The sequence below is a fragment of the Chamaea fasciata genome, unplaced genomic scaffold (assembly GCF_029207755.1).
Source record: "Chamaea fasciata isolate MVZ Bird 193981 ecotype frontalis unplaced genomic scaffold, bChaFas1.0.hap1 SCAF_3, whole genome shotgun sequence".
NCBI lineage: Eukaryota > Metazoa > Chordata > Aves > Passeriformes > Sylviidae > Chamaea > Chamaea fasciata.
The window spans coordinates 49,670,716-49,683,407 of NW_027094088.1; the positions used below are offsets into that span (position 1 = coordinate 49,670,716).

Sequence of the window (12,692 nt, forward strand, 5' to 3'; positions counted from 1 at the left end):
ATCACTGCACCAGTCACATCAAAATGACAAAAATCAGACAGTATCCAACAACCACGAGGGTCACATAGCTCACTAAAATTTGCAGATGCTTCTGACACTAGATCATTGTGTTAAGAGGTACTGAGAAATTTCTCAGAAGTCCCTTCTAAAATGAAGACAGTTCCAAAGTCAAAATTCTCACCACAAAATGCTCCTGTTGGCCAAGTTTGCAGTTAAATGATGAACCCTAGGGAGAACAGGAAAATTGCAACAGGAGTCCAAAATAATAGTTCTTCATGAAGAGAAGAAACTGTTGGTCACATAAAGCAACTGATGTAGGGGAGAGACTACTGCATCGCTTTGCACACAATGCAATCTCTCAAAGAAGGAATTCCATGCTGCTTGTCAGTCACAATAGCAGGGCTACAACCCCTGAAATCCCCAGCATCTAGGAACGCTGATACAAACCAGGAGATGCCTTGCTCCACCTCACTGCACTGCAGACACTGAGCAAGAGGGAGCCAGTTCAAAGCCCTTATGCTCACTGGGACTCACCTGCCTTCATGTCCTCTTCAGCGGGCACCACATGGACTTCCTTCACTGCCATTCCCTGCTGCTCTTGTGCAGCAGAGACCAGAGCAGCAGACAAAAGACAATCAGGAGTTTGATGGAAGAGGGTAAAATTATCAAGTATGGGGCAGAGCTGGACATTCTGTACAGATTTCATAGCAATTATCAAGTTTAGGTAGGAGAAGGCAGCAAATGCTTATTTTGGAAGAAAGTGAAGGCCAAACTGCTACGAACTAATCAAGGAATGGGAGAATATGAAAAAGTTCAGTAACTGCTAAATCCAGAAGAAATAAACACCTAGAGGATTTAATTTTAGAAGCATAATATATCCAGTCACTTAAGCTCCAGTTTTAGCCAAAAGATAATTTTTAAAACCAAAATGCAAGTATGGTATTTGCACACTAATTTCTTAAAACTGTGCAAATAAGATTCAGCAGTAAGAGGGGATGCAGCTGTCAGTCTACCCTGTTTAAGTGAGGTGGGAAATAGAAGACACATGGAATATAAGGGACTCATTCAACAGTCTGACAGGATTTGGGTTTTATACATCAGGATTGTTATACAAAAGATTAGGTGAAAGCAGCTCCTGTAAGCAGTGGATCATAATAAATTTCTAAAAAAGTGGGTTCATTAGGTACTCTGGTAGGAAAAAATACAAGCTGTTCTTTAATTAGTTTTAGATAACAACATTTAAGAACTTGTCTAATATGATCAGTTCTTAAGATACAAGAGTCTGCAACACAAAAGTCCACTACCACACACATCTATAATATAGAGAGAATTTTATTTTATAAGCCCTTGTGAACAAAACTGAGTTCAGATGCACATGCCAAGACAGGAATTAATATTTACTTACATATGGAATTTAGACTGTGTGCAAGCAGATTTCTCTGCAAGGTCTTTTTCACCTCAGAATACAACTCCCTCATATTACAGGCATTTAATAGATGACCTGCAGCTTACTTACAGCACAAAGTTCCACAAACATAAAAATTCATCTCCTGACCCAAAGTAAATTAAAAAACTGTTTACACGTGGAATAAGGAGGTGTATCGGCAAACTGCAAGGAAAACCAAGGCAACTATGCCACTCTCATGAACAAGTATTACAATTATACACAGTAGTTGTAACACACTAACAAAAAGTTTACACTTCCTTGTTATTTACACTGGAGTGCAAACAGAGCGTATACCCCAGCTCCCACAGCAATAAATCTTTGTTTTCCCTCCACACACACTACTTTCTTGAATTTTCCACTGCTCCATAGCAATAGAAGCCTTCTCTCAGCTCTGTGCTTCTTGTAAAAGCATCATACTCACAAGTTTGGCTACTGAGAAACCAAAGAGAAGGAAGAGGTAATTTTACAAACCCTGCAACACTCAAACTTCAACAGCATAGGAAAGGTATGCTCTAGAACATGTTACAGCACCTTATAGCAGTTTCAAAGTGGACCCACCATTCATACACAGTGAACCTTCCTTGGAAGCCTCCACTAAATATGAGCTCTCGCTTTCCATGCAGGTACCTGCTTAACTCCACCAGTTCTTTTAAGGCTGGGTTTTGCATTTTGCTTCACAGTGCAGTGTCCAACCTGAGAAGCAGAGACAAAGTTAAAACTATACTCAAGAAACTGAATTAGAAGATGTTTACAAGAAAAACATTTTGGAAGTTGTTGCACTTCTCTCTATATAGAATGAATGAAATAGTATGTCTGTGCAATTAGTTTAAGTACATTAATTCCTCAAAACACTCTAACAGTTAACAGTTAGAGGCTTGGTTACAAACTCGTAAGATTACTCTGCTTTAACCAGAAAAATTCCATCTTTTTGTATCTACTCCTCAACATGCTGACCTTAAGCAGTATCTCTTCCACGACTTTATAATCCAGCTGTCAGATCCTGGAACAAAAGCTATTCCATATACAGGCTGTTCCAGGAGGTATTTTTGATCTTTGTATCTAGAATTAGGTATGTCAGCTATGCAGTGCAATATTCTGCAGCACCCAAAATACCAACATGGGTTTTTTTAAGATATTTTAGTTTTTCCTTTGGGGAAAAAAAGCCAAAGAAATTTACTAAGACTGCACCAGAACTGTTGACGCAACGCAGTCAGTAAAATGCATGCTAATTTAGCTTGGAAAATCCTTGTGGCAGCTGAAATAAATAAAAAATCAAATCACTATAGCTAGAATGAGGAACACATGCACATTAGTTTTCCTCAAGTTTTGAGCCACACAGCCAGGCACACGTAAGAGCAGCTTCCAAACGGTATCTAAGAATATCTGGATTTCCACCGTATATTCTGCACTACTATTACCCTGTATTAGGGTAACAAATGCCACAGCCCGAATCTCTTATCTCATTCTTACAATAAAAAGAGAGAAGACACAGTTTAATTAGTGCCACCTGTTTCTGCCCATCTCATCTGAGCAGTTCTGAGATTTGTGGAAATGCCTAACAACCAACCAAACAACAGCACTGCTGAACTGTATAAGCTGAGGCAGCTGGCACAGGCTGATATGCAGAAATCAATGCTCGGAGCTGCCTTAGTCCAATGGCTCTGCCTACCACTTCTTTGTTCCTAGGAAAAACTGTATCCTTCATGGGCTTTACAACAGAATCCCAACTCATTCTGGATAAAGATGCAAACTGTGTGGAAATTACACTCAAAGGAAAGTATTACAGACTATGCATATACTTCCATTTCTGAACAGTTAGGGTGTATTAGTCAGATCTTTCTGTACCTTCCTAACAAATTTATTTGAAAAATTAGTCAATAACTATTTAAACACAGTTTCTATGCATGGATACCTGCCAGGTACCATCAAGCTAAGGTCCATAGTTCAATCAACTATGAGCTGAATTTTTAAAACCAGTCTTCTAAGTTTTTATCTTTGCACATCTAGAAGTGCATTTACCAGTCTAAATCCACCCAAATTAATCTGAGGTTTTCTGCTTTGATTATACTTTAAAGAAAGTAAGTAACTACGCTGATGGCTAAAAAAATTGTAGAGAAGGTCTAGGCTCGTGAAAACTCTGCAACTATCCATGAAAACAGCAGTCAGTTCACGAATACAAACACACATTCTTATATAAAAACATACCACTGGCACCTCAGGACTAGAAAATGGAGAGCTATCAAAGGAGTAATTTTCTTTATCCAGGGAATCATCTTCATCATCATTTTTATGTGCAAATTTCCGCTTTAGAGCCTGAGTTAGCAGAGCAACCGGATCCCAATCTGAACTTTGCATCTTTTTGGGTCTGGAAAGAGGAGTGCCTCCAGGAGACCTATGAACAACAACCAAAAAAATTATTGTCTCCTCACTCTAATCCTGTGCTCACTAATCCAAAATCTAGAGACACAACTTCTGTAAACACCCTATTCTATAAATCCCTGATTACACAAGTAATGCTGCTGTAACTTTAAAGCAATTCATCAAATCCAACTGATACAATTACACCCAACAACTTGTCAGCCACATTCCTAACCTGAAAACACAACCTGATGCTGTTCCAAGAAAACTGGCAGAAAATCAGTATGAAGTGTTAAAGTATTGCAAACAACAAGCAAAATAACAAGCAAAAAAAAAGGAAAAATTGCAGGTTTTATACCAAGTCATTTATAAGTTATATTAAAGTATGTCCAATTAAGGTATTTCATAATCATTGTGAATACAATTTAATTTAAATTTTATTAATTTTAAGTTCATTGAAATTCAGAAATCAAAACAGCACCTACACCCCAAAACTCAGCATAAATGTGGAAGCCAGTGACTAGTCCAAGACAATAAATCATAAGATTTTCTAACCACTGAGATACCTTGGGGGGTGGTGGGGTGGAAAAACATCAAGATGTAAAGAGTTCTCCTGGTAAAGTGCTGTCTCTGGGCCGATGATTTGTACCTAATAATGCACACTGACAGCACCAAGTTCTAAGTCTGGCAATGACAGTACATGTTGCTTAAAACAAAACCTGAGAGGGTTGAGTTCACAGCCCCCATAAAAACGAGCCCTCAGAGCACTCGCACAATGTGTAAGGTGGTGTTGGGTGGTAGAAACTGGGATCCTCAGGCACTCAATTTCTGAGAATAGAGGACTTTGCTTTGCAATGCACATCTTAAACTACTGTCAAAAAGACTGTAACAATTCTGATCACCATTACTCACCCCAAAAATATAAATTATTCATTATTCATTAAAGTTCTACTTCAGAATACATGTGATACCTAAATCCAGAAAGCATTTTGGATCTACAAGCTACCACTTTCTGCTAATTATGCCCCTGCTCAAGATGTTAAAACTGTCAACCTGAACATCTCATCTTCCTCATTCACCGTACATGGAGTCATAGAGAAAAAAAACATATATAAAGGAAACACCCAGGTTTACCTAAATGCATTTTGCATTTATTTTATTTCCTGTAAGAATGTAATCAAAAGCATGAAGACATGCTTCAGATTTGCATGCAAACTATTTGCCCAGGTTTTGTGCTAGTCACTTTCAGGGGTAAAGCTCACAGTTAAGAAAATGCTGAAATGAGAATGCAGTAAGTTTTGCCAAGTGACATTCTTCCCACATTCAGAGCTTCAAATATTCAACACAGGCTCAGATATTCTTACTTTTTCAACCCAAGAAGTTCAGAAAAGAACTCTGAAGGTGTAATCTCTATTATACCTAGCATAGGTATAGCACCTAGAAGAGGTGTTGCACTCTTTAGTAAAGCATTTTTTTACAAGTCAACTGCACTTACCATCAAAACAGCTAAAGATATTTATAATCCAACTGCACTACTGAAATACAAATTTATGAAACATTTTCAATAAATGATACAGCACATGTTTTTGTTAATGCTTCAAAGCTTGATCCAGGATGTTTTGAGTATGCTAACAGTAGTACTCCAAAGTCTCCCTGATCTTCTGGCCTTTCACAGTGAATCCAGAAGGGTTATTTTTTCAGATCAGTTTCCTGTGCCTGTACATGCAACCTTGTAAGTGACCTCTCACCTCCCCACACCAACCTGAGATTTGCATACTGAAGCAGTAGGGTAGTTTAAAAGGCTGCGATAGTCAGCATGTTTTAAATGCATCTAAAAGCCACATCACAAGTACTTTACATTCCACGCTGTGAACTCAGAAGTTGCCAACTTCAGTTTGTCAGCAGTACCTGCTCTTTAAATGACTAGTGTTCTCTGGTGCTACTAAAGTGCTGTTCATGCTTAGGTGGCCTTGGCTTGCTGAGATGCACATCCAATCCAACCTACCTCTCAACAGCTCGCAACTGAACTTTGTTTAGGTCTTTCAAAACATCCATCATACTGGGAATGTTCTTTGTCCTCTGGTGATCAGTACTGTCAGTTGCAGTTGAACCACTGTTTCTTGCAGCTTGGCGTTGTTTGATAAGTTCCAGTGCAGAATTACTAGCATCAACAGCAGATGGTGCACCAGAAGGAAGTGGAGGAGGCGAGGGAATTACAAAGCGATTGTGAGAGACGGACAGTGGTGTAGAAGTCATGGCTGGCAGTGGGTAAAATCCATCTGGAGTGCAGCATATTTTAAAGGCTTCTGCATACAGTTAGAGAAGAAAAACAACAATGTATATTAACATCTAGGATTAATCAATTTTAAGTCCAGATAAGACTGCCCTCTGAAAGCACTTTATTAGACACTTTGCACATTGTAACACAGAAGAACTAAACTTAAAACAAAGAACATTACTTCAAACCCACAAATTCAGAATACATGAAGTAATGAATCTGAGGTGTCTTGTGCTACTCAGATTTTCTCTTCCTGTCTCTTCAATCTAGGCACAAGATAAATCAGCAAAGCAGCCTGATATGATGATCAATGGTTGAGAGGTTACAATACCTTACATGAAGCAAAAGATAACCACAAAACATGTAAAGGAGATTACAATACTGAGTGCAATGGAGAAGACCCAACGGAACAGCTGAATCACAGAAGTGCCTCACAATGCCACACAAAAGTAACTACCTCGCACCAGTCCAAGTATTACAGCAACCACAGTGGTCTGCAAGTAAGACAAATGAGACTCAAAACTTACCAGAAAAAAAAAAAAAAAAAGAGGTCACAAGATAGAAGTGCATATTGGAGACCATCTACCTAGGACATATCTGTTTGTAGCATTTGTTTTTGTTAAAGCCCCAACCTGACTGACTTAAAATTCTTCTTCTACCCATTATTTTAATAATTTGTTAGAAACACAGTGCAAAACCCCAAAGGGAGAATTAACCATCTGTAACTTTTTTAACCAGTTATTAGTAGCCTATAGATAGTGATGTCACTAAGCTCCTTCACCAACACTGGAATGAGTATAAAGAGTACTTAGGATCAATTGCGTTTAGACTCGGAAAACAGACCATAAAATAGGGAAGAGAAAGCACAACAAATAGCAAAAAGAAAAACAAAATATTATATTCAGTAAATTTAGTTGGTGTATCTTCAGTAAGAAAAGTTAAAGATGTTCTTTACCAATATCAGACACAGCAAGGTCTAAAGCCAAAAAAGGAACACTAGTTTGCTTCAAACCAGAAGGGCTTACGTGAGGGAACACTTCCCAAGGTCTGCACTGAAACAATTGCAGCAATCTGAGCACGAAGAAAGGTCAGCTCGTCTTCAAGAGCAGAAATTTTCTGGAGTGCTGCTTGATTAACACCGTCTTTTTGTGCGCTGTTTTTCGGAATGCTCTGAATCGAATCCAGACGTGGATATGGATCAGAAGGAGCTGTACTTTTCTGTTTACTCCTCACTTCAGTCCTACAAAGCAAAAAAAGGTTTCAAAAGGCTCAGCCAACAATGGAAACCTCAAAACCACTCAGGCTGTTCAAGCAAGTTACCGTCATCCAGCAAGACCTAACTTTTCCAACTATTTAAGGAAACTACACTTTTAACTACTCATAACTTCTAAAATGTTTCAACTCTCCCTTGGCTCAAATGCAATGCAGATCCTTGCAAAGTCGTCGTAAGAATTAGTCAGATAATTCACTCAGGGAGAATTGAACATCATAAAGTCATACAGTAGGATTGTCATTATTCAATAGCTATTAGACTGACACTGTAATGTGTCTCTCCTTGCCACATGAATATGAAAGGCAGGAAAGTCAAAGAAAAATAATCTCTTATTTTGGCTTCAGAAATTTTAATCATTTATCAAACTCTAAGATGAAACTGCATGCAGAAAAGTAGTTACAATGTTTCAGAAAATGTACTTGAAAATAGTAAGGTTTATACAGACTTACAGAACAAGAATCTCACCTTCTGTAAGCTACTATAACCAAAGACAGCACTAGAAAACTGTGCCTTTGGTTTTAATTTTAAAAATTGTTTCAAGTCTGTGCCTGCAGAAATAAACTTAAAACATAGTATAAAATCAAACTACCAGAATTTCATTACGAAACACGGAAAGAAATTAAATTTACCGGATTCATTTAAAATGCACTAAGCTTTGATTGAAAAAAGCCCAGACCTTTTCCCTTATTTTAAACATCCTTTTACTTCCAATCAGACCTGCAGCACTGCTTTCTGATTTACCAAAACCCCCTTGCTATAAACACAGCTTGAGAAGGAAAAGATATCAATTAGAACAGCTGTTCTTGAAAAACATCCCACAGAGCCAGAAGAGGAGGAGGAGCAAAGGATGGAAACATCGAAAGAATGAATTGTCATAGCTCTGTGAATCTGACCAGCACGAGCAGGACTAAACAGGCCAGGATTTTTTTGCTCTTTCAACAATGTTCTTGTTCTTCTGCTATTTTACAGCTGTTACAAACAAACTTTAATAATTTAACAATAATGCCTCAGGAAACACAAGATGAAACACATTGTATCAAACTTCTCCAATGAAAAGTGTGTTTTCTGAAGTCATCAATTTCTTGTATTTTCATTACTGTCAAGCAGCAACAAAGATCACAGACAAACAAATATCAATATGAAGCAGAATTATATTGTCCTACACAGATGCAGTACAAGACAATACAAGTGTTCACATTTTAATCTTGCTTCTAGCTCTAACTCACCCTGTGATTTTTAACAGACCTTTAGAGGAATAGCAAGACAACTTTCTATTTCTTCTCCGGCGGGGGAGAAAAAAAAGACAAAACTTGTACACTATTTGTGTCTGCAAATTCCTGGACTATTTGTCATTTCTTAGTACCTGAAATATTTTGTAATTTGTAATAATACTTTTCTTCCACCCTCTATAAAAGCTGGAAACATTTCTATAAACTATATTCAAATTTATTTAGTTTCTCTTAAAACAATTATGTTTGTTTTTCCATCAAAGCAACTGTCAAGGCTTATACATGGCACTGTAAAAATCAAAGCCAAAAGGAGACATTTAAATTTTTTTTTTTGTTTCCCTATTTATAAAGTTTATCAAAAAGGTTATAAACTAGAAGGAGAAAGACAGGAACAGTCTTACAGTATACTGCAACAAGCAGCTCCCTCCCTCATAAAATCCTCTGTGAGTGAAAATCATCTAAAGTACCAGTAACGAACCTGACATACTATTATGAAGAGAAAAGAGGAGACTCAATTTCAGGAATCTTTCAGAAAAGAATGTTTTACGTATTGAGCATTTTCAGGTAAGGAGGAAGTGCCACCCCGCAAACAAAGCACAAAATGTTTCCAGAGAAGGTTAGGAAAAAAGGAAAATAAACACAAAACCCCACACCATAAAGCAGGTAAAAGTTATTTCTAGTACTCCCTTTTACACTTTTACTTACCTAAGTCTAGTACATGCTTGTCCTTCATCATTTGCCACCCACAGGACATCAGCAAGTGATGGAGCCACAGGAGCTGGAGCTGGACTTTCTTTGTCATAACCCAACAGATTTGAGTCTTGAACAAGCTAAAAACAAACAATGCCAAAAAAGAGATACGAAGGGAAACTGGATCCAGCACATACTGAAGATTATGCCTCAGCAAAAGGAATTTTTTAAACAGTGCTATAAGGAAGCTGAAAACAGTGAGTATTAGGGATGCACCACATAATTACACAAGCTAAAAAGAAGGCGAAAACTATCATCAAACTAAGAAACAAGAAAATACAAATGGGTGAAGTATACACATGACAATAAATTGCTTACTTGAAAACAAGGTCTTGGGTAGGGCTCCAAGGAAAGAACTGTCCCAAGCCTACGGACAATACTTCGAGTAGGTCCATATTCCTTTTTTTGGCAAACAGATAGAACCTAAAAATCAGAAAACCTTTAAATCTAAGGAGCAAAATCAAAGCCCTCAGATCTTAATCTCATGTCATTTAAAGTTATTTAATTATTCCATGTTACATGTAATTAAATATAACACAGCTTGGTTAAGCTAACTTTTTAATGCTCTTCTCAAGCTAGAAGTCCAAAGAGGCCCATAGTGGTATGACAGACAGTGTCTAAAACACTGCCAAAATACAGAAGATTTTAAAGAGGCACAAGGTCAGTATCTTGAGATATTGGCAAAAGTACCCATTTAATTAACTACGTGCATCTGTATAAATCTTGGTAAAGAACAATTAGCAAAGAAATGAAATAAATTTAACATACCTTGGCCTGATACTTCCTTATGACAGCATATAACTGCTGCAAATACCTTCCTGATGAGACTGCTGAAGGAAGGCACGTTCCGAGAGTACGACTAATACTGCTGCCAAGCATGTGAGTTTCAAAAAACACGGCCTGTCAAAAAAATCCCAACAGTTTCCAACAACGGCACCAGAAAGTAAACAGGGCAGCTCAGCCAAATCAGCGCTCCTGGAGATACTCCGGTAGTTTCCCAAGAACACGGCCAGGACTGTCAGAACCACAAGCTGCAGCAGCGCCTCGCTGCTAACAGCCCCCCCCGAGGAGCTGCCACCACCTCGCGCTCCAGCACCGGCCCCGGCACGGCACCAGCGCCTCTCGCAGCTTCCCCCGCCGCACCTTTCCCACATCTCTAAACGCACGGCATTAGCTGCTCCTAGGGAAGGGGTGCATAGCCTTTTATTTGGAACAGCAAAGCAGGAGCAGGCAACACCACTTTCTTACGCTCAGTTCAGGGCAGAAAGAGCCGCTCGGCTGGCTGTGTGAGGGCGGTGACCCTACGCGTCCCCACCAGCGGGCAGCGCCGGGCAGCGTTCCGACAAACCCAACTGCGGGCAAGGCGGGCGCTGAAGCCGCCCCACCGCCCACGGTGCCGACCTTCCCTCCCTCCGCCGAGCCAAGCGGCTGCAGGCGAGAAGCCCCGCCCGAGCGGCTCTCCGGGCGGAGGCAGCAGCAGCGGGGTCTCACCTGGTGGTGCGGCCAGCCGAGGCAGCGCAGCAGCCGCCGGAGCAGCTGCAGCAGCAGTAGCGCCATGGCGGGCAGAGGCCGCGCTCCCCCCCAGCACACGGGCAGCGCTCCCCGCGCGCAGCCCAAGCCCGCGGCAGCGCCGGGAGCGAGGCCACCCGCGGACGGGGGCGGGGCAGCGCGGCAGCCCCGCCAATAGGAAGCCGGCAGTGTCCGCGGCAGAGCCAATGAGCGGCGGGGCGGGCCCGTCGCGGGGGGTGTCGGGAGGGAGCGGTTTGAACACGGCGCTGCCCGGACCGGCCCTTCTTCCCAGAGAGCGCTCCTGGGAATGCACCGCGGCCAGCTCCAAACGCCTGACCGACCAAGGGGGTGTACTCACAGGAAAACGCAGCCTCTGCCTCCGCGAAGGGAGAACACAGTATGCACAACGAAAGAAATGCACCAGGGTGTGTTAACTCAGTGAATTAATGGCAAGGAGCTGAACTGAGCTGGTTTAGGTCTTCTTTAGGATGGATGTAGCAAAGTCGTTAACTACTTCAATTCAGACACCTACAACAAATGCACCAAGTATTCTCAACGCAACAACTGCCCAGAAACACCTGAGTACTCTAACTTCACTTTAAAACCTGCCTTTGAAATTCTGCACCTGCTCTTTTATCTTGTACTTCTTTCATTTTCATAAGGAAGATTCTGTTGTTTTCCTCAAGAAAATTTGAAAACGTCAAGAAAGCAGTGCTAACAGCACTTCTACTAGGAGAATAAATATCCTTTTCCTCCAGCTATGCAGTCAGTGTTTGGATATCACCTTCCCTCCTCTGTGCAGTCGGTGTTCCCACTGTCAGTACTGGAGTTCCCACAGCAGCATGGCTGGTTACTGTTATCCACGACCTATCAGTCAGGTGGATCCATTCTCTCAGACCAAACACAAAGGAGGAGCAGTACTGCTAATACACGCTGTAGTAACAGCATACAAGTGGTTCCGGGGACTAGTAAGGCTTAAGCTTGAGGAGAGGAAGGGCAGAATATTTTACTTACTAAGGAAGGTGAAGTGTCAACAGAAGGGGAACACCACATAGCTCTACCAGAAAGCCAGGAAGAGCAAAACGGAAGCAATTTATTTTCACTGCAGCACCAGTAACCGGCTGCACTGAATGAGAGGTGCAGCTGGGAACTTGGCCAGAAACGCTTCAAACCAGCAGGTACAGCTCTGAGCAGTACAGAAGGGATCTTCAGATCTTCTGAACAAAAGCATCTTGTGACAGGCCAGCTTTAAAAAACAAGAAGTGACACAGGGCTCAAGGCTTAATGCTGCAGCCGTACCCCTGGAGCTGAGCCAAAGCTCAGGGACAGCTCTCTTTTTAAAGCACTAGCAAAACGAATGCAGGAAAGTTTTACTCTTATGTAGCTGCCCACAGTTACAGTAATGCTGATTATTCCTAGGAGGGACGAGGATGTGAGATTTAATTTCAAACCAAGAAACTAAATGGATACTGTATCAACAATACAGTTACTGGATTCCAGGTTGGTTGGTGGCCTTTTTCTTTGGCCTAGTAAAATGTATGCCTGATTTTCGCTGAACTGCAGGGGTAACTTCAAACTTTGTGAATCCACTTCATCTCTGCATGGTGTCCTTAAAAAGTGCTTCACTGCTGAAGAGCAGTGAGTCAGAATGAATAACTGAATTCAAAACAGTTAAACACTTTACACCAGCATAATGTCTACACATTTTTCCCCTGTGCCACCAAATACCTTTTAACAAGAGAAATGCAAAGTGCACTGAAATTCCATTCACGGGTCATGCAACTACCTTAGTAGCACCAAGAGAAAACCTCAAAAATGTGTTTTCCTAGCACAGTGAAAATTCACTGC

General features: G+C 40.7%; 1 protein-coding gene across 3 annotated transcripts; it reads right to left on the bottom strand.

The window, feature by feature from the left end:
- Window positions 1–1,310: 1,310 nt before the first annotated feature.
- MTFR2 (mitochondrial fission regulator 2) lies at window positions 1,311–10,978 on the bottom strand. Of its 3 annotated transcripts, XM_066178920.1 has the most exons (9): window positions 10,827–10,978; window positions 10,104–10,235; window positions 9,654–9,758; window positions 9,291–9,415; window positions 7,109–7,323; window positions 5,811–6,111; window positions 3,653–3,839; window positions 2,006–2,140; window positions 1,311–1,879 (listed from the first exon to the last, which is right to left on the bottom strand). In XM_066178920.1, the coding sequence occupies exons 1-8, from the start codon at window positions 10,890–10,892 to the stop codon at window positions 2,042–2,044; spliced, it is 1,230 nt and encodes a 409-aa protein (XP_066035017.1). In that variant the 5' UTR covers window positions 10,893–10,978; the 3' UTR covers window positions 1,311–1,879; window positions 2,006–2,041. The 3 variants fall into 3 exon arrangements, with proteins under 3 accessions (XP_066035017.1, XP_066035018.1, XP_066035016.1); XM_066178921.1 differs by having other exon boundaries at window positions 1,311–2,140; window positions 3,662–3,839; XM_066178919.1 differs by having other exon boundaries at window positions 1,311–2,140.
- Between the last annotated feature and the right edge of the window lie 1,714 nt (window positions 10,979–12,692).